Consider the following 22,087-nt stretch of genomic DNA (forward strand, 5'->3'; position numbering starts at 1 on the left):
AGGAATTGTACCGGGTGTCAGCAGCCTGGAAGTATAGCCAGTAACGGCTGATCCCACTGCAGCCCCCAAACCTGCTCAACACCTCCAGCAACACGTGCAGCTTACTGAAATGTAAGTCAAGGTTTCTGAGAGTCTTTGGGAGTGAAAGGGAGATCAGGGGCACTGGTTCCTGAAATCGATGAGGATGACGGGGCTGGAGTTCCCGGTGAAGGTCACCTGAGGCCAGTGGCATCCTCCCAAGTGTTCTGCATAACCTGCTCTGGGCTGGTTCCCTCCCACTGGCAGGCAGCTGTGCTGAGCACCATCCCACTGTCACGAGGAAATGCGGCTCAGAATTACTTCATCAGAAACTTGGGGTGGGCAGGGGCCACCTTTGAGTTGTTCTCCACAGTATCCCCACTCCCTGGCTTGCACGTGCTCCACAAATACTCGAGTAAATGAATGAGTGAAACATGTCTCACAAAACGTTATGTCCACTGCTACTCAGGGCTGCTTCCTGCATCCTGGTGGCTAGAGTAACTGACAGTAGTGTCAGCCTGAGACCTCGACTCAGTCCTAGCCAACTGCGCTGGGCTGTGGTGCCCCCCGACTTCAAGAACCCTGATCCCAGGGCTGGCCTTTGTGGGAGCATTCTGTAGTTCATTTAAAAAAAAAAAAAAAATTTTTTTTTTTTTTTTTTATCATCTTTAGGGCAAAAACAGAGAACTCAAGTTTACCTTTTTCTTTTTCTCTAAACGGAACTGGTGTGCCCACAGTCAGGGCAGTGTATAGTTATTTACTTAATTCACATGGAGTCCAATTTAGATAATTTGTAAAATGCTGCGTATGAAAATTGCTTCCATCCATACCTTTTTAACCTCCAGCTGGAATCAACTTGACCACAACTAACAACTCCAAGTGTTCGCTCGTAGCAGCAGAACATGGCTCTCGCAGGACCCGGAGTCTGCCCTTCTGATTCCCACAGTACTCCCAGTATGGAAAGAAACTGCGTTCTTGTTTCTTAGATAACTTAGAACCATTCTGCTTCCCCTCTTGCTGATGGATCAGAGTTCGGTTGGACCTCAAAATAGTACTTGATCCTGCTACCATTTTTGGTTATTGCCACTCTTCTCTAGCTTTCAAATGACAAGTAATGCTCTGTACTACAGCCAACTAATATTCTAAAAAATGGGCAACCCACTCTTTGCTTATTTTGGTGGTTCCTCAAGAGATACTACTACTACCTGTGTGTAAAAATTCAAGGTGCTAAATAACTGTGTCACTTTGTGGCCTGATTGACACTGGAGCAGGGTTGTTGGCATGCTACCTGTTCCCAAAGGGTGGTAGCCCCTCCCTCGAAACCCGATGTCAACTCTGACTCATAGCGACCCTACAGGACAGAGTAGGACTGCCCCACAGGGTTTTCAAGGAGCAGCTGGTAGATTCAAACCGCCGACTTTTTGGTTAGCAGCTGAGCTCTTAACCACTGTGCCACGAGGTAATTTAAAATTGTCCAGGCTAGCGTCATCTACCATCTGGCTTCTAAGACCCATGGGGATTTTCAATCCCTACATTTATGCCTGAGCCGTGGGGGCACACTGGTTAAGTGATATGGCTGGTAATCAAAGAGAGGTGGGCAGTCAGAATCCACCAGCTGCTCCTCGGAAACCCTATGGGGCAGTTCTACTCTGTCCCGTAGGGTTGCTATGGGTAGGAATCGACTCGATGGCAACAGGTTTTCTTTTTTTTTTTATATTCATGCCTACTACTTTGATAAGATCCCACACCAGGTACATATTCATGTTTTAAACAATCTTTAAGGACATCTGCAGTAGACACGAATCTTCACATACAACCTTAAAAAAAATACTCTAACATAATACATTGTACTGTATAGAACCAGAATTAAACATATTACATTGCAAAAATATTCATATAAATACTATATATCCATGATTCACTCCCTTAGAAAGATTCATCTCTTACGATATTGAAGGCCAGTATCAGCAAGGTCCACAGAAGAACTATCTTTAACAGCAGGAACGCTAAAAGTAACTGTGAGGTTTATAAACAAGTGGTGGCAACGACAAGTCTTTATATTTGCTATTATGTCACAACAGGAGCAACTCGAAATACAATTTTAGACTAGCAGTGTACTAAAAAAAAACTTAAAAAAATAATACCTTTGATAGGTCTATTAGCACTTAAAAGACAAAACCAAACAGCTGTGTAGTTATTCCTTTTAAGGACTTGCTAAAACAACTCAAGTGACTGCTCCCAGCTAGGTCTGTAAGCACCCGCCCAGACAGCAAGTTCCCCCACACGTGTACACACACCGCGCAGCACAACCACGTATTAAAATATCTACTGAAATCTCTGGGGCATGCTGAGAGACATCAAACTCAAACAAGGCTGAGACGCAGGGGCCTGGAACCCCGTTTTCTGCTCTGGGTGTGGGAACAAAGACAACAGTAAGGTGGGTTTGCGTGTGTGTATGTGTGTGTATGGTTTCCACCCCACTTAGGGGCCCTCCCTAGAACCAGAGTTTAATCTGGCATGTCTATATTTAACTTGGGAGGTGGGGGAACATATTTCCCAGGGCTCTGGGTTATAACTACCCTGGCCTTCTTTCCAAACATCGGGGCAATTTTAGGGGCTTCTGGAACCGATGTTTCTTCAATATCTTCACTATCTTCATGATGGAGGTCATATGAAATGTTCCCGTATTCTCTTAAAAATGGGAAAATTTCAAGCAGAAACTGACAGAAATCTCTGCGAATACCAAACCACCAATGATTGCCCCCCTTTCGCCTAAATGTCGTGGCCATTAAGGTTATTAGTGACAGCCAAAGGGGGACAAATATGGATATATAAGAGAATGTATTGTGACCGTCCACTCTGTGAGCCAGCAGGACCTCGAAGGTGAGAAGGGGCACGACGATCGTTATCCAGCTCACAGCCATGGTCACGTGTGTTCTACGCTGCTCCGCAACCACATCCAGGGACCGCAGGAAGAGCAGCGACCAGACGATGTAATAGAGCACGACCAGGCAGAGGAAGGACATGAGGACCCACAGCGGCACGAACACCACCAGCCACGGCCAGTGGATAATCCTGTCCAGCCTCAGAGCGATGAAGATGAACTGCAGGATGTTGACAGAGCACAGGATCTCCAGCTCCAGCGACCGATCATGTCGGAAACCCCAGACGCAGGCGGCCACGGACACGGGGGACACAAAGAAGAGCGGCATGAAGACCAGCAGCCAGAAGTGGGTCCCCCTCTCCACCCTGTCGCACACCAGGACCTCGAACATGAGCAGCAGCAGGTGGATGCCCACGGAGATCAACATGGCTTTGAACTCCACACAAGCCTCCCCCTCGGTGCGGTAGCGAGGGTTGCGCGCCCAAACACCTGCGCCCACAGAGGCGCCCGCGATGACCATGAGCTTCCACAGCCATATGGGCGCGAAGACGGCCCAGTAGCTCCACTGGATGACGCCGTCCAGGCGGAGGGGCAGCAGCACGGAGAAGAGCAGCAGGCAGGTGTAGATGAGGAACTTACTGGGGTTGAAGTCCTGGAAGAGGCCCCGGGGGTTCATGGCGGAAGCCGCCGCCCGCCCGGGCCTCCTCCCCGCCCCCGCGCGGAGGGCGCCGCGTCCCCGGCCCGCTGCGGCTCTGGCCCGGCCCGCTGCCGCGCTAGGTGGGCATCCGCCCGAGCCGGCGTGGAGGACGCCCCGGCCTGCGGCCCGGAGGAGCCGGACCACGTGCGCGCGTGGTCACGTGGCGCGGCCGGAAGCGGGGCGGGCGTGGCGTGCGCGCTCCGGGGCGCCCTGCGGGCCGCGGGCTCGGGCTGGCGCGGCGGCTAGGAGCGGGGCGCTCGGCGGGGCGCGGCGCTGCGCGGCCCGGCTACAGGCCCGCGGGCAGCCGGCCGGGGGCCCTGGGCGCCCGCCTTCATGTCGCACACCTTCAGGAGCACCTCCTGCGGGCGACGCCGGCAGGGGCGGAGGGCGGCCCGGCCCGGGTCCCGGCGAGCTGCTGACGGCCCGGCCCGACCGGCGGCGGCGAGCGGGTCGCGGCCCCGGGCGGCCGTTTCCTGGCGGCGCCGGGAGCCGGAGGCCGGAGTGAGCTCACATCCTCCGGCCCGGCCGGGGGCGGGGCCCGCCGCCGGTGCCCCACCCGCGCCGTTGCCGGCCTCGGCTCTCCACCAACCGGCCCAGGGGGGCAGGCGCCCGCGATCGGGCTCCAGCCCGGGCGCGAGCAGCGGGGAACGGCGTGTGCGGAGTGCAGGAGCCCGAGTGCCCGCGCGAGAGCGGGTGGCCGGCGCGTAGGGGAGTTTGTGAGCGAGGGGAGGGTGCCCCTAACTATGAGTGCACGGGACTGTGCGGGGCGGCCGGTCTGTATGTGTCCCTGGGCCAAGGGGGTAGGCCCAAGTGTGGGTCAGTGCCTTGGGCTGGGGGGTTTTGCCTCCATGGGCAGTGGACAGTTCCTGGTCGGCCTGGGAATTGGCTGGGGCAGTACCTAGGCGGCATGGGTGGTTTTGCACGCCAAGAGGCCAGATGCTGGGGGAGGGTGCTAGGCCCCACAGGGCCCCCTAGACATAGTCCAAGGCAACAGGTGAGGAAACTGCCCAGAGAGGGGGCTCTTCTGCCCCGGGTCACCCAACAGGTTAGGAGCAGAGTTGGGACTCGGATTAAAACCACATTTTGGCTTGTCTGGCCTTGTCTTGGTCTATTTTTCAAAACCATGTTGGGGAAAAGGACACTGGACCGGTCAAGACATTTGGGCTCTAATCTAGGCCCAGCCAGTTGAGAAGCCTAGGCAAATTCACCGTGTTATCTCTGGACCTCAGTTTCCTGAGGAAGGGAGGCTGGCCTGAGTGGCCTCCAGGCAGCAGGTCTGAGATTTGGAGCACCTGTCTCTGGGCCAGCCGGGCAGACCCAGGAGGATTTCTGCCTCTCTTCTTTGCTCTCCTGCTGCTCAGAAAGCCCCAGTTGCTTGTCTTTTCTACCTTTGAGCTCCCACTCCATCCCCTGTAGCCTAGTCTGAAACCAGGGTGTGGAATGCTGACACTTTAGTACTGGGTGCTGAGGGGGGGAGAGGTTATCAGAGGAACATCACTGGGTGTCAGACTCCACTGGGTAACAAGGAAGGGATAGATTCTGTGCCTATCGGGGCTTCCAGACAGAAGCCAGGCAGCTCTCCTGTGCCCTCACAGCACGGTCCCCAGTCCATGCAGAGGGAAGTAGGGGTCATGGTTCGCATCCAGGAGCCAGCTCTCCCCAGACGTGGCCAGTGTCAACAGGATGTTGGTGTGAGTTGGGCAGTCCCAGGCCTCAGAGATCTGCCTACAGCTTTATCTGCTTCCACCTTGACCAGGGGCAATCTGGTGGCCCTGGGGAAGGGCTCCTAGCTGAGTGAGCCTTGCCAGTACTCAGGGCTCAATGCCGAGTCCTGATTTCATGATGGAGACTGTCCTCAGAGCCCTTGGTCATTGGAGGGGCCACTGCTCTGGAAGAGACCAGGGTGACAGTGCTGGGTCTCCAGGGAGCCCTCGGTGACATCTGGCCATGCTCCCAGACTGACTGTGCCAGCCAGGTTCCAGATGCCCAGAGGACTGGCACAGTCAGCCTGGATGGGATTAAGACTCCTCTAAGGGGCCTGGGCCACAAGAAGAAGGATCCCCTTGCTGAATGTTTTCCTGAGTGGGGACCTTGGGGAGGGAGTGACTTGTGAAAAAGCCCAGGGAAATTTCCCCCTTCATACCGATTTGAGCCGTCAGTGTCTTCACAAGGAAGCCGTGGCTTCCCTGGCCCTTTGCGTCTGTCCCTGTCAGCGCCCAGCTTTACCCCTTGGCCGCAGGCCTCCCTAATGCGACATGCTTTCACCAACTCTGCCTGCAGTAGCCTGCTCAGCCTCTCCCTGCCCCCAGCACACACCCACACAACCTCTCCAGGGAGGTAGTGTGCTCAGGGAACGTGGGTCCAGAGTCCCCAAGGCCTGGGTGCTGACTACAAGCTCTGTGACCTTGGTAAGTAACAGCCATAGTGCCTTATCTGTGAAAGTGGGATAACCTCACAAAATTGTGACAACAAAATGAAATAATGTGGGAAACCTAGAATATGCTCAATGGTCCTGTCTCAGTGGTGGCTGTTGTTACTGTTTCCATGCAGATCAGGTGTTCCCTCCTCCAGGAAGCTCCTCCCCAATGGCATGATCCTGAGGCTTACCCCACAGAGTGCTGGATCTTTCCTGCTCATCTGGCTTCCCCAATGGGCTGTGGCTGCCCACGGAGGGACCCATCTTTCATCTCTGCAGTTTCTAGCACAGGCCTCTGCAGAGTACGTGTATCTGGGAAGGGCAGGAAAGCTGGGGCTGACAGGGCAGCTTTTCTGGTGCTGAGCAGCAGATGAGGGCAGAGTTGGGAGACAAAGCAGCTTGTCTAAAGCTCACTGGTCTCCATTTGCTGGGCAGTGTCGCCAGGCTTACAGGAAGATGTTCCAGAGCGCACCGGCCGCTTGTGGTGGGACTGGGCTGGATATTTTAAGCACTCTATCATTTGTTTTTTTTTTGTTTTTTATCATTTGACACTAACTTTCAAAGGCTTAGTTGGCAAAGGCAATAACCTCATTTTACAGATGAGAAGACTGAGGCCGACAACACTGACCAGAGTTCTTGCTAAACTGAGGGCTGCAGAGTTAATCCTGAGCCCTTCGGTTGGCCCTGTTGGTCTGGCCCCGTTGGCAGGTTCAGTCAGTGAGAGTGGCCCACTGAAAAGCCGGACTCTGGCTGGGACCCCTGGGTGTTTTAGCAGCTTGTCTCTGCTGCATTCATTCCTTAACTCATGCATCCATTGAGCCAGGCTGTACTGAGCACCTGCCCTCTGCCCGGGCCCTGAGCTGGGCAGGGGGCGATCAGTGAGCTATGCCTATGACCTTTCCCAGGCTGGCGCCATCTCAGTTCTGGGCTCACCTCCTTTAAGATGCCCTCCCTGGCCACCCCGTTTTTATTTCTACTGTTTCCTGTATGGTCACTAAATACACACTCATTTGAGAAAATCTAGAAAATGCAGAGTCGTTTAAAGAAAAAAAAACAAAAACCCTAATCTTGACACCTACAGAAAATCACTGTTGACATTTTAGTGTATTTCCTTTCCGTTGGTCTCAGCAAAGAGATGGCGTGCTCCGCGTACAATTTTGCTCTGCTTTTCTGCTGAACATCAATTCTCAGGCTCATGTATTTTTGCCTTTTAACAGCTCTGAATCTCGCACTGTGTAACGGATGGTGTTCTAGGGGCACTGTTAGCCTGCGCTGACATCACACTCCTCCACAAGGGGCTTGTGCTTGCTTCTCATAGTCACCTGGGGCACTGCCAACTCCAGAGGACTTTAAATTTAAATTGGATTCAGTTAAAGTCTTTGCTTGAGTGTTTTGTTTTGTTTTTTGAGACCCTGTCTATGTAGTACAAGTTGAGACTCAAGTTTGCGTGAGCCTGGGCTTGTTCAATGCTCAGGGGCGATTTCTTTCCCTCCTTCCACCCATGGTCAAGGTTGAGACATGCAGGTTTCCTTCCTTTCCTTTTCTGCCTGACCAGACTGTTTAGCATCGTCTTTTGCACCAGGGAATAGCTTTTTGGTGTCCCAGCTTTATTTATGTCTCTTATTAGATACTCCATCCTCGGTAACTTTCTGCCTTCATGGTACAGGAAGCAAGGTTGTGTTGTACAATCGGTGGCACCCTAAATGTGGTGAAATGCCATGAATAGAAACGTGTCAGATTATCGTAAACGCATTGGGAGCATCTCGGTAATGGTCACACCAGAGCACAGCATAGGTTGTCCAATACCTTACCTACCCATTCCCGTATTGAATATTTTGATGATTTCTGCTCTTTTCTAAGGTGAGGAGAAAAGTCTTCATCACTGTGGTCTTTGTTTGCATTCAGATTATTTCTTTAAGGTAGGTTCCCAGTAAATAAAATTGCTGGGCTAGAGGAGTATCTTAAAGACCCTCGATACATGAAGCCTCGTGTTTTTAGAGGTTGTTTTCTTCTCTTCTGTGTTGTCTTCACAGCAGCGGAGTCAGCGCCAGCACTAGGGGTGTTAATCTGCCTCTACTAAGAGCAGCTGCTTGAGCTCGTGTGGTCTGACAACTCCACAGGGGTGAAGGATTAAGGTTAACGCGGTAAAGAGGCTGCAATCAAAGGTAGGCTCAGGCCTAGGGTTGTATAAGATTAAAAATCAACTTAAACATAGGAAAGGCTTTGGCATGTCTGTACGTGAGCGTACGTGCAAACGCAAAACCCACAGCTGTCTAGTGGATTCCGACTCGTAGCGGCCCTTAGGGCAGAGTAGAACTGCCCTGTGGGGTTTCCAAGGCTGTGAATCTTTACGGAAGCAGACTGCCACGTCTTTCTCCCACAGAGCAGCTGCTGGGTTTGCACTACTGACTTTTTGGTTAGCAGCTGAGTGCTTTAACCACTGCACCACTCAAGCTCCTTGAGTGTACATGCACTCAGTGATTTTTTTGGTGTCAGATCACAATAACCTCCCAGGGTTGTAAACTGATAAACAGAACGCTGGGATAATTTAACTTGAAGCATCCAAATACAGTTAAATACTGCTAATTCAAACTAATGTGTTTCTTTATGGGGGTGGGTGGGCAGCTTCCTGAAGTATGGAATATTGTCAAAACAAATGGCGGGCAGTTCAGGTTATCGATGGTGAGTATTTAAATTGGTGCTACTCTTGAAAAATGTTGAATTGGCAAATGTTATGTTATCTATGTTTTTACAATAATAAAAAAAGAATCGGTGCTACTGAAATGTTTTAAACAGTTTGCGTGTGTCATTTGAACACTCTTCCCTGTCTTGTTTGCGCTACTAATTTACTCAGCAAAGGATTTTTTCACTGGACAAAGGTAATCTGCGGCTCTGCTGTTATCTAGATTTGTTATAAATTCCAAGTTAGCGTGGCCTGGAGGGATGATGTGTTTACTGGGGTAGAAACACACATTGGTAAATTTAATCCTAATTTCATTCCGGGTTGCCTTTCATTCTTTGACTGGCTGGTACCAAATAGCAAAAACAATAAACAAATAAGTGACTCTGCCTGCCAGGCCCTGGAGTTATCTGGTTGAATACTGTGGGGCTCTTGCCTTTAAGGAGCCTTAGTGGTGCAGTGGTTAGGAGCTTGGCTGCTAACCAAAAGGTCAGCAGCAGTTAGAATCCACCAGCCGCTGCTTAGGAACCCTGTGGGGCAGGCAGTTCTGCTGTGTCCTGTAGGGTTGCTATGAGTCCGAATTGACTCGACAGCAATGGATTTTTTTTTTTTTTGTCCTTGCCTTTGAGGGGCTGTTAGTCTAGCAGTGCTGGAGACAGACACCTCAGCATTGTGGGTGACAGGGGCCACAGGAGCATGGCACTCCCCTGCACCCAAGCTTCTGGCCTTACAGCCCTGGTTGACCCATCTCAGCCCACCTCTCTGGCCTCATCTCACTGCTCACTGGGCTCGTGTAGCCACACCAGCTTCTTTTTGTTCCTCAAACCCCAGCCCCGTTGCTGCCTTGGGTGAGCATTCGAGACTGATGTATTTGGACAGCTGCCTTTTGGGGAGCTATGGCTTGAGGGGCCTGGGCTCACGCACTGCTTCAAGCCCTTCACTCAGCCCTCAGCAGTTACATCTAGACCCGTCTACTAGGACCCTGCACATGCCAGGCCTTATGGAGGAAAGCAAGCCAGAGGCCCGTGGTCCCTGCCCCCCAGGACGGAGTACTCTGATGTACAGTCAGAACGCGCAGACACGAAACGTTAAACAACCCTGAAAGGGCCAAGCAGAGGTTATTGGGCTGAAAAAGACTGAAAGTCAAGTAAAAACTAGAGAAAACAAGCTGCAGGGTGAAGATGGGGCCAGCGGGGTGACTGGGGCGTAGGTGGTGCAATCAGCTGTAACAGAACTCTAAATGAGACCAATGTTGAGAGGGTCGTCTGGTGTATTTAAGCACGAGCTGAAGAAGGGAGTGTTTGGAATCAATGATAACATCTGCTACACAGGATAGAAAACCAAAAAAAAAAAAAAAAAACCAAACCCACTGCCGTCAAGTCGATTCTGACTCATAGTGACCCTGTAGCACAGAGCAGAACTGCCCCACAGAGTTTCCAAGGAGCGCCTGGCAGATTCGAACTGCTGACCTCTTGGTTAGCAGCTGTAGCACTTAACCACTACGTCACCAGGGTTTCCACACAGAATAGAAGTGAGGATTAAATGAGATAATAGAGATATAAGGCCTAGCATAGTTAGTAGATGCTCAATGTACGTACACGCTCCCCTATGTGCACACGCACACACATGCACCCTGTGTGGCAGGGAAATGGGGCCAGCTTCAGATCTGTGTTGCAGTCAGGTGGGGTATAACTGCAGGAGAACTTCAATAAGTAACCCAGGTGACTGGCACCTAATCACTTCTCCACACTGGGTCTGGTTCTGCTTTATAAATTAAGGGGCCAGGGTAGATCTGGGATTTTCAAATGCAGGCAGGATCCTAGGCCTCAGCCCAGACCCACTGAATCAGAATCCTTGCAAGTGGGGCCCAGAATCCAAATATTTTTAAAGCTCCTCAGGTGATTACAGTATGTAGCTGGGTTTTAGAACCCCTCAACCGGATAGCCCTCCCAAAGCCATTTTTGCGCTAACAGTCTGTTTTTCTGTCCCCTAATGCCCCGTACCCCCGTGGGAGGCCTTGTATCAGTGTGTCTGGTCCCGAGCTCATCTTCAGCTCTCACCAGAGGTAGGGAGGCTCTTCTGGGACTGACTCACCATTTAAACCTGGAGCCGAGACCCCTCAGTCTAGAAATAAATCTGTATTAACTGTCTGGTGCCCTGCTCTGGAGGCCGTCTGTCTGGGAGGAGGGGAAACAGCTCTCCTCTGAGACCTGGGATGCCTTCTCACCGCATGTCAGCCGAATCTCTACTGAAGATGAATCTCTGAAGGTAGAGACACATTGTAGGATTAAAACCATGACCAGGTAATCCCTGCCTTCTCACACAGCAGCTTCACAGTGTCCCTGCTGCTCTGCTGTTGATCTGACAAAAGCACATGGAAGTTATTTATTGTCGCAGAAGTTCCTTCCGAACTGCCTGAAACAGCCATAAACACCCTGGCCTTGTCTAGGGAGGCTTTTTGTTCGCTTCCTGAGTTCCTCTTGCAAACACAGCCCAGGGTTTAGAGAAGTCTGCGAATCTAGATTTGCCCACACGGAATGGTAATGTCTTGACCTCAGAATGCTCTCACAGAGAAGAGGGTGTGAGAAAGGTTCTACTTTACAGTTTCTAAGTGGGTGATTTTAAAAACTCAGTAAAAATGGAAGTGGTTTACAACTGCTAGTATCAGAACAACAGATACATTAGCAAAAGGAAAAAGAGTCATAAACGACTCCGTGGGAGTGTGTATTGGGGTGTACAGGGAGCAGAGATACAAAGAATACCTAGGATTCAAAAAAATAAAAAATTATGAACGTATTGTTGTTGTTCGGTGCCGTCGAGTCAGTTCGGACTCATAGCGACCCTGTGCACAACAGAACGAGACACTGCCCAGTCTTGTGCCATCCTCACAATCACTGTTATGCTTGAGCTCATTGTTGCAGCCACTGTGTCAATCCACCTCGTTGAGGGTCTTCCTCTTTTCTACTGACCCTGTACTCTGCCAAGCATGGTGTCCTTCTCCAGGGACTCATCCCTCCTGACAACATGACCAAAGTATGTAAGACACAGTCTCACCAGCCTTGCTTCTAAGGAGCGTTCTGGCTGTAAGGAACATATTTAGAAGTGAATAAACTGCCCATCCCCCCCCCAAAAAAATTTGTTGGCATCCAGTCAGTTTTGACTCACAGTGACCCTATAGGACAGAGTAGAACTGCCCGATACGGTTTCCAAGGAGCAGCTGGTAGATTTGAGCTGTCGACCTTTTGGTTAGCAGCCAAGCTCTTAACCTCTGTGCCACCAGGGCTCCACAGATGGCCCAATTTTCCCTTTTTGGGGTTAAAGGAGCTTCAGAGGAGGAGGCAAAACAACTGCTTTCACACTTAAACAGAGTAGTAATGATAATAACGGTGATAAGGATTGTAGTAAGTATCACCACTTATTTAGCAAGGTATGTCTACCTGAGCAGGAAGAATGGCCTGGTGATCTACTTCTGAAAAAGCCAATGAAAACAATTCGATCCACAACTGATCGTGGTGATGGCTCAGGACCAGGCAGTGTTCCGTTTTGAGTGGGATTGCCGTGAATCTGGCCAACCCCACAGCAGCTAACAACAGTCTGCCCCAGGGGTGGTGTTGAGATGGAGGTGGGGAGGAAACTGAGGCTCAGAGAGGTCAAGTGCGTGACTGAGATCCCAGAGCTGGAACTCGAGCCCAGGTATCCCTGTCCTCTGCTGCCCCGTATCCACGGCAAGCACAGCAAATGAGACAGAATTAGTGTCCTCACTAAGGGTCATCTGGGTGCCATCAAGTTGATTCTGATCATGGCCACCCCATGTGTTACAGAGTAGAACTGCCCACAGAGCTTTCTTGGCTGTAATCTTTACAGAAACAGATCGCCAGGCCTAGCTTTCACGGTGCCGCTGGATGGATTCTACAGATGAAGGAGAAAACTTAGAGGATTTCTGTCTAACAGCTGGTGAGAAGTTATTTTTAAAGATTTATTTCCAAATAACCAATTTCTAACCATTAAAAAAGTTTGCTTATTCACAATACAGGTGAGGTCAGCACAACTAGACTAAACCAAAAGCAAAGAAGTTTCCTAAATAAACTGACAGCTTCGAAGGCCAGCATAGCAGGGGCAGGAGTTTGGGGACCATGGTTTCAGGGAACATCTAAGTCAATTGGCGTAATAAAATCTGTTAAGGAAACATTCTGCATCCCACTTTGGAGAGTGGCGTCTGCGGTCTTAAACACTAGCAGGCGACCATCTAAGATGCATCCATTGGCTTCAACCCACCTGGATCAAAAGAGAATGAAGAACACCAAGGACACATAAACCAGAGACTACATCAGCCTGAGACCAGAAGAACTATATGGTGCCCAACTACAACTGATGACTGCCCTGACAGGGAACACAACAGAGAACCCCTGAGGGAGCAGGAGAGCAGTGGGATGCAAACCCCAAATTCTCGCAAAAAGACCAGACTTAGTGGTCCGACTAAGACTGGAAGGACCCTGGTGGTCATGGCCCCCAGACCTCCTGTTGGCCCAGGACAGGAACCTTTCCCAAAGCCAACTCTTCAGACAGGGATTGGACAGGACAATGGGATGGAGAGGGATGCTGGAGAGGAGTGAGCTTCTTGGATCAGGTGGACACTTGAGACTATGTTGGCATCTCCTGCCTGGAGGGGAGATGAGAGGGTAGAGGGGGTTGGAAGCTGGCGGAATGGACACAAAAAGAGAGATTGGAGAGAGGTAGCGGGCTGTCTCATTAGGGGGAGAGCAATTGGGAGTATAGGTGTATATAAGTTTTTGTGTGAGACTGACTTGATTTGTAAACTTTCACTTATACTTACTTAAAGCACAATAAAAATTAAAAAAAAAAAAGTTTGTGTATTGACTCCGGGTGAGTAGAGAGGTGAGTGGATGAGGCCCCTTCTGGATGAAATAGTTCACATGTTCTTGGCAGTGTGTGGGTGTGGAATTATGGAAGAATGCCTCAGGCTTGACTTTGTCCCAGCCTTAGGGCCCGAGGTTGATAGTGCTACTGCATACCCACAGGAGAAACGAGTTGGGTGAGGCTATGGGTGACACATTCCTGCACAGCTTGTTCTTCTCCTTTTTTGTGTCTTGGAGTCAGGGCATTGAAATCCACATTTCCATCATGGCTACCACAAACCAACCAGCATATTTTGCATATTTCGTCTGGGCAAGGATCTGTAGTAGCCACTGTGTTTTCCTAATCATTCAGTATGTTGTTGTTAGTTGCTGTAGAATCAGCTCCGACACATGGTGACCTTATTGTGTACAAGAGAATAAAACTTTGCCTGGTCCTGTGCCGTCTTCATGATGCGTCTTAGTCATCTAGTGCTGCTACAACAGAAATACCACAAGTGGATGGTTTAACAAAGAGAAGTTTATTCTCTCACAGTCCAATAGGCTAGAAGTCGGAATTCAGGGTTCCGGCTCCAGGGGAAGGTCCTTGTCATCAGTCTTCCCTTGGTCTGGGAGCATCTTAGCGCAGGTACCTCAGGTCCAAAGGATGTGCTCTGCTCCCAGTGTGGCTTTTTTGGTGGTATGAGGTCCCCATGTCTCTCTGCTTGCTTCTCGCTTTTATATCTCAAAAGAGATTAGCTTTAAACACTACCTAATCTTGTAGACCTTGTCAATATAACTGCTGCCAATCCGTATTACATCATAGTGATAGGATTTACAACGTATAGGAAAATCATATAAAATGGTGGACAGTCACACACTACTGAGAATCATGGTCCAGCTAAGTTGACAGATATTCTGGGGGGGACACAATTCAATCCATGACAATATGTTTGAGCCCATTATTGCAGCTATCGTGTCAATCCATCTCTTGTTTTTGCTGACCCTCTGCTTTACCAAACGTGATGTCTTTTTCTAGTAATTGGTCTTTCCTGATATAAGTGAGCTGAAGTCCCGCTATCCTTGCTTCTAAGGAAGATTCTGGTTGTGTCATTCAGTATAAAAAAGCAAACCTGTTGCCCTCAAGTCCATTCTGACTTATAGCAGCCCCATATGACAGAGTAGAACTACCCCATAGAGTTTCCAGGAGCTGCTGGTGGAACCAAACTGCTGACCTTTTGGTTAGCAGCCGACTCGTAACCACTGTGCCATAAGGGCTCCATCATTCAGTATATTGTTGCTGGTAGGTGCTGTTGAGTCGATTCCAACTCATAGGGACCCCATGTACAACAGAATGAAATACTGCCTGGTCCTGTATCATCCTCGTAATTGTTGCTATTTCTGAGCCCATAGTTGCAATCCATCTCGTTGAAAATCTTCCTCCTTCTCACTGACCCTCTATTTTTCCAAGTGTGATGTCCCTCTCCAAGGACTGGTCCCACCTGATAACATGTCCAAAGTATGTGAGAAGTCTTGCCAACTTTGCCTCTAATGAGCATTCCGGCTGTATTTCTTCCAAGACAGATTTGTTTGTTCTTCGGGCAAAAAAAAAAAAAACAAAAAACCAGTCCGCGGTATATTCAGTATTCTTTGCCAGTACCATAAATCAAAGGCATCAATTCTTATTCAGTCTTCCTTATTTCTTGTCCAGCTTTCACATCCATATGAGGTAACTGAAAACACCTGGCTTGGGTCTGGCACACCTTAGTCCTTAAAGTGACACCTTTGCTTTTTAACACTTTACAGAGAACTCTTGCAGCAGATTTGCCCAATGCAATTCGTCATCTGATTTCTTGACCGCTGCTTCCATGGGTGTTGACTGCACCCAGGCAAAATTAAATCCTTGGTAACTTCAATATTTTCCCTGTTTATCATGATTTTGCTTATTGGTCCAGTTGTGAAGACTTTTGTTTTCTTTATGTTGAGGTGTAATCTGTACTGAAGGCTGTCGTCTTTGATCTTCATCAATAAGTGCTTCAAGACCTCTTCACTTTCAGCAAGCAAGCTTGTGTGATCTGCTTTATCACAGGTAGTTAATGAGTCTTCCTCCAGTCTCCTGATACCATGTCCTTCTTCATATAGTCCAACTTCTTGGATTATTTGCTCAGCATATAGATTAAGTATGGTGAAAGGATACAACCCTGACACACACCTTTCCTGACTTTAAACTATACAGTATCCCCTTGTTCTGTTTGAACGACTAACTCTTGATCTATGTACAGGTTCCTCATGAGCACAATTAAGTGTTCTGGAATTTCCATTCCTTGCAGTGTTATCCGTAATTTGTTATGATCCACACGGTCAAATGCCTTTGCACAGTCAATAATACACAGGTAAACATCTTTCTGGTATTCTCTGCTCTCAGCCAAAATTCATCTGACATCAGCATTGATATCTCTCGTTCCACATCCTCTTCTGAAAGCAGCTTGAATTTCTGGCAGTTCCCTGTCAATGTACTGTTGTAACTGCTTTTGAATGATCTTCAGTAAAATTTTACTTGTGTGTGATATTAATGATATTGTTCGATAATGTCTGTGTTCTGTTGGAGATCACCTTTCTCTGGAATGGCATTAAAAATTTTTTTTTTCTTTTCTTGAGCTGCCCTTTGAAACCTTCTGTTCAGCACTTTGACTTCGTCTTTTCTTCCTTTCATTTTAGCTACTCTACATTCAAGAGTACATTCGGAGTCTCTCCTACCATCCATTTTGGTCCTCGTCCTTTCATTCTTTCTTGTCTTTTTAATGGCTCCTTACTTTCTTTGTGTATGATGTCCTTGATATCATTCCACAACTCATCTGGTCTTCGGTCATTAGTGTTTAATGTGTGAAATCTATTCTTGAGATGGTCTCTAAATCCAGGTGGGATATACTCGAGTTCATACTTTGGCTCTCATGAACTTGTTCTAACTTTCTTCAGCTTCAGCTTGAACTTGCATATGAGCAATTGATAGTCTCTTCTACAGTCAGCCCCTGGCCTCGTTCTGACTGATGATATTGGGCTTTTCCATCATCTCTTTCCACAGATGTAGTCGATTTGATTCCCGTCTTTTCTGTCTGGCGAGGTCCATGTGTATAGTCACCATTTATGTTATTGAAAAAAGGTACTTGCAATGAAGTCACTGGTCTTTCAAAATTCTCTCATGCAATCTTTGGCGTCGTTTCTATCACCAAGGCCATATTTTCCAACTACCAGTCCTTCTTCCTTGTTTCCAACTTTTGCATTCCAGTCGCCAGTAATGATCAATGCGTCTTGATTGCATGTTTGATCAACTTCAGACTGCAGAAGTTGGTAAAAATCTTCAGTTTCTTCATCTTTTTTTTTTTTAATTTTTAATGTGCTTTAAGTGAAAATTTAAAAATCAAGTCAGTCTCTCATACAAAAATTTATATACACCTTGGTATATACGCCTAATTGCTCTCCCCCTAATGAGACAGCTCGATACTTCCCTCCGCTCTCTCTTTTCATGTTCATTCCTCCAGCTTCTAACCCCCTCGGGCCTCTCATCTCCCCTCCAGATAGAGATGCCAACATAGTCTCAAGTGCCTACTTGATCAGTTTCTTCGTCTGTGGCCTTAGTGGTTGGGGTGTAAATTTGAATAACAGTCGTATTAACGGATAGGATTAATAATCCTATCACTGACAGTGTTGTACTTCAGGATAGATCTTGAAATGTTCTTTTTGATGATAAATATGATGCCATTCCTCTTCAATTTGTCACTCCTGGCACAGTAGGCCATATGATTGTCTGATTCAAAATGGCCGATACCAGTCCATTTCAGCTCACTAATGCCTAGGATATTGATCTTTATGTGTTCCGTTTAATTTGTGACCACTTCCAATTTTCTTAGATTCATACTTCATACAGTCCACCTTTTGATTGTTAATGGGTGTTTGCAGCTGCTTCTTCTAATTCTGAGTCATGCCACATCAGCAAATGAAGCCCCCATCTTTAAGGTCGACTACTTTGAGGAGGCAGCCCTTCCTCCGTTGTATTTTGAGTGCCTTCCAACCTGAGGTGTTCATCTTCCAGCAGTATATCAGACAATGTTTTGCTACTGTGCATAAGGTTTTCACTAGCCAATTTTTTTAGAAGTAGACTGCCAGATCCTTCTTCCCAATCTGTCTTAGTCTAGAAGCTCAGTTGAAACCTGTCCATCAAGGGTGACCTTCCTGGTATTTGAAATACCAGTGGCAAAGCATCCATTATCACAGCAAAACGCAAGCCACCGCGGTAAGACAAACTGACAGACACATGGGGGTCACTGAGTTTTGAAACCTGAATATACAGGAACTCGGATGTAAGTCGAGGGCTATATCACAGGGTTCCATTCTGATGATGACTCTGTCATACGTCAATTCTGATGTAAGTTGAATACCTTATTTTTATTTTTTTACTTTTCATTCTTATTACCTTTTATTATCAATATCTTTATAAACCTGATTTTTATTTTTATTGTCTTTGGTGGTTGGCATGAGAATGATAACATCACCAAATTATGCTCAGTGGTTTTTTTTTTTGGTTTTTTATTGTGTGTAGTACGTATTACCATAAAATGTACAAAAAAAAAAAAAGGCCGTCTTAAGTGCAGTTCGTCGTAACTTGAATACATCCTAAGTCGAGAACAACCCGTAATAATTAGTCTTTTCTCGCTTTCATCTCTGCATGGAACATGCAGCCCAGGAAGTTGCCGTGGACAGAGCAGGGTGTCAGGCCCTGGCTAACTTTGGCTCCCTCCTTTCATCTGAAGTTGGGTGTTGGCCTCAGGCTTTGTGTCCCTTTCACTAAAAGCAGGATCCTTGAGCAGGGCTGGCAAAGGGCCTGGTTTTAGGCCCTTTTCTTCCAGCTCCTCGGTTTACTGTTGTGTGCCTGGCCCCAGTTTTCTCGTCCTGCTCTATTTTCGTTGGCAAGGCTGCTTCCTGGTTTAGGGCCCAAGGTGATGGATTCTTGGTCTGTTTACAGCATAGAAAACCAAAATTAAACCAGTTGCCATGGAGTCGATTCCAACTCATGGTGGCCCCGTGTGTGTCAGAATAGAACTGTGCCTGTGGAGTTTTCAATGGCTGAGTTCTTTCTAAAGCAGAACACCAGGCGTTTCTCCTGAGGCGCCTGTGGGTGGGCTCAAAGCTGCCAACCTTTCGGTTAGTAGTTGAGCGCTTAACTGTTTGCACCACTCAGGAAGAGTGCAGAGTGAGAGTTAAAGCTGGGGCTTGATGCAGGGCAGCCCTGGCCTGAATCCACCTCTGCCACTTACTGGCTGATCTTAGACAAACAGCTTGGTCCTTGTGCCTCTGTTTCCTTTGGCTGTAAAATGAGGTAATGGACACATGTGGGGTATCACGTGGGGCCACGCACATTGTAGGACTTGGCTGAGTTCAGGCGTGTGACGTGGTTGGAGCAGTACTGGCCTGTGGTGAACCTTCTCTCATTGCTAGCTGCTCTTGTGTTTAAAAGCGAGTATTATTACAGCAGCCTCTGTCTTGGATCATCGTCCCTTGATCCCGTCAGCAGAGTCTGGGGAATGCTGGCTGCCAGCTCTGGGGTTCACAGGGCCAAGGCTTCCTCATCCACCAGAAGTTTCCCTCTTGCATTAGAAGGAGGTCTCCAGAAACTGCACTCTAAGCTGTCAAGTTCAGCATTTTGTATGTGGCTTTGGAGAAGGGAGTGTGATTTTATTGCCCCTTTGGTGGGAAAAGTCACTTAATGTTTGGGTCTGTGTGGAAAACTGACCCCCATCGTGTGGCGTTGTGGCACTTCTGGTGTCTTTCCATGAGGGGCGGGTGGGAGCTCCAGGCTTTTCAGAGCCACAGGCCATCTCTAGATAGCATATGAGAGGGTGGTGCCCTCGGGTGCCCATATCCCTGCCCCCAGCTTTCATGTTGTCTTAAATTCTCATTCGGACACAGCTAGGTTCCTCTTTTAAAGTAAAAGATAATAATATCCAGCACTTAAATAACATATAAACCCTGGTGGCGTAGTGGTTAAGTGCTACAGCTGCTAACCAAAGGGTCGGCAGTTCAAATCCACCAGGCGCTCCTTGGAAACTCTATGGGGCAGTTCTACTCTGTCCTATACGGTCGCGATGTAGGTACAGTTATTACCCACATTTTTGCATATGGGGACCCTGAGGCTCAGCAGATAAAGACTTGCTCAACTCAGACAGCCTGAAGGTGAAAGTGGCAGAGCGGGACCCACAGATGGTCGGACTTGAGTTCACCTGTGAAACATATGTACATGGCCTCCCACCACTGATTTTACTTTATAACTTCTTTTATTTTTGTTGTTGTTGTTGAGAATATACACAGCAGAACAGACACCAGTTCAACGGTTTCTACATGAACAATTCAGTGACATTGATTACATTCTTCTAGTTGTGCAACCATTCTCACCCTCCTTTTCTGAGTTGTTCTTCCCTCATTAACATGAACTCACTGCCCCCTAAGATTCCTTTCTACTCTTTCGAGTTGCTGTTGTCCATTTCATCCCGTACAGATAGTTCTTAAAAGAGCACAATGCTCAGGGCAGACATTCTTTACTAGCCTTTTCGTTACTGTTGGTTTAACAGTATACCAGCTACTTTTTAGGCCTCTGGACCTTGTAGATAGTAGTTATTCCAGTTCTAATGCAGTTAGCGTCAAGGTGGGTCCCTTTTGAAATGCGTGAAGCTGAGCAGACTGGAGTTGCAGCCTCGTTGTCATGTGGGCTGAGCATTCTATTAGGTGATGCTTCCTGAATGTGTCAGTTTTGTAAACTTTTGCCTTTTTCCCTCTTTATTTCTGTGAGATAAAGCTTGCAAGCATAATTATGGCTTTCCCGTGTGATAGTTAGAGAGCCCTTTTGGGTTTGCTGTGATTTTTCTGTGTCAGATTTGGAAAACCAGAGGTTCCTCATGGAACCTAATGGAAAGGCACCTATAATAAATTTTCTATTTAGTTCTCATTGGTATGTTGTCATACAACAGATCGTTGGCACCAGAGTGACACTTCCTTATTGATGGCTTGTATTACCAGACCATATTTCTCAAAATCCATATTACCAAGTAAAAATTTAAACATACTCAATTACTAAACATGCATTCCAATACTAAAAACACATGCCATCAAAAAAATATTAAAAAAAAAAAAATGACAGTGTGAGGGCTATTTAAACTAAACTCTTGCTGGGCTTTAAGAAGACCTCCAGGCATATTTTTGGGTTAAAGTTTAAAGATTTTCTCAAGGCAATAGTTTTTGGGTTCATCCAGCCTCCATGGCTCCAGAAAGACTGGAGTCCATGACAATTTGAAATTTTCTTTTGTATTTCCCCCTTTTGATCAGGATTCTTCTATAGTATCTTTGATCAAAACATTCAGTAATGGTAGCCAAGTACCATCCAGTTTTTCTGGTCTCATGGCAAAGGAGGCAGTTGTTCATGAAGTCAATTAGCCACACATTCCATTTCCTCTTCCTATTCCTGACTCTCCTTCTTCTTCTGTAGCTACAGGTAAATAGAGACCAACTGTTGTGTCCGGGGTGGCCTCTTACAAGCTTTTAAAACCCCAAGCACCTAAAAATAGAACTACCATATAACCCAGCAATTCCACTCCTAGGTATATACCCCAAAGACTTGAAAGCAGAGACTGAAACAGACTTGTACACCAATGTTCGTTGCAGCACTGTTTACAATAGCCAAAAGGTGAAACAACTTAAATGCCCATCAGTGGATGAAAGGATAAACAAAATGTGGTACATAATACAATGGAATACTACTCAGCCAGTAAGAGAAATGAAGTCTTGATACATACTACAATATGGATGGAGCTTGAAGAATTATGCTGAGTGAAATAAGTTAATCACAAAACGACAAATATTGTATGATCTCACTTGTCTAAAAAGACAAGAAAATGCAAATGTATAGACACCAAAGTTTATTAGTAGTTACCAGGGGCAGGAGGGAGGGGGAAAGAGGGAGAGTTATCGCTTACGGAGTACTGAGTTTTGGTTTATGGTGATGAAAAAATTGCATTAATTAAGGGTAAGGTTGCATAGCCGATTATTGTAAGTGTTGTCAATAAGTTGTATACCTGTAAAAAGTTGAATTGGCAAAAGTTGTGTGACAGACATATTTACAATGACAAAAAAAAAAAGAATAGCTGCCGTTTATGTACAACCAAACACCTCATGGGATTTGGTTGCTTGGTTTGGAGGTACAGGGTCATGGTTTCATGGAAAATCACAGTTAACTGACCTAATAATGTGTTTAGTATCTCTGTTTTACCTCCTAGTTCATTGCATAGTGTCTGGGGTCTTAAAAGCTTGCAAGAGGCCACCCAAGGCACAATAATTGGGCTGTATTTACCTAGAGCAATATAGAAAGATGAAAAGTCAGGACTCGGAGGAGGACATGGAATGTGTGGCTAATTGCCTCCATCAACAACTGCCTCCTTTGCCATGAGACCAGAAGAACTGGATGGTGCCTGGCTACCATTACTGAACATTTTGG

The 22,087-nt window shown here is 47.5% G+C and overlaps 1 protein-coding gene across 1 annotated transcript; it reads right to left on the reverse strand.

Annotated features, from left to right (window-relative positions):
- Positions 1-642: 642 nt before the first annotated feature.
- Positions 643-3,640, reverse strand: TMEM185B (transmembrane protein 185B). Its single transcript, XM_010596402.3, has one exon. It carries the CDS (start codon positions 3,576-3,578, stop codon positions 2,526-2,528), a length of 1,053 nt encoding a protein of 350 aa, XP_010594704.1. The 5' UTR covers positions 3,579-3,640; the 3' UTR covers positions 643-2,525.
- Positions 3,641-22,087: the final 18,447 nt, after the last annotated feature.

The sequence above is a fragment of the Loxodonta africana genome, chromosome 6 (assembly GCF_030014295.1).
Source record: "Loxodonta africana isolate mLoxAfr1 chromosome 6, mLoxAfr1.hap2, whole genome shotgun sequence".
NCBI lineage: Eukaryota > Metazoa > Chordata > Mammalia > Proboscidea > Elephantidae > Loxodonta > Loxodonta africana.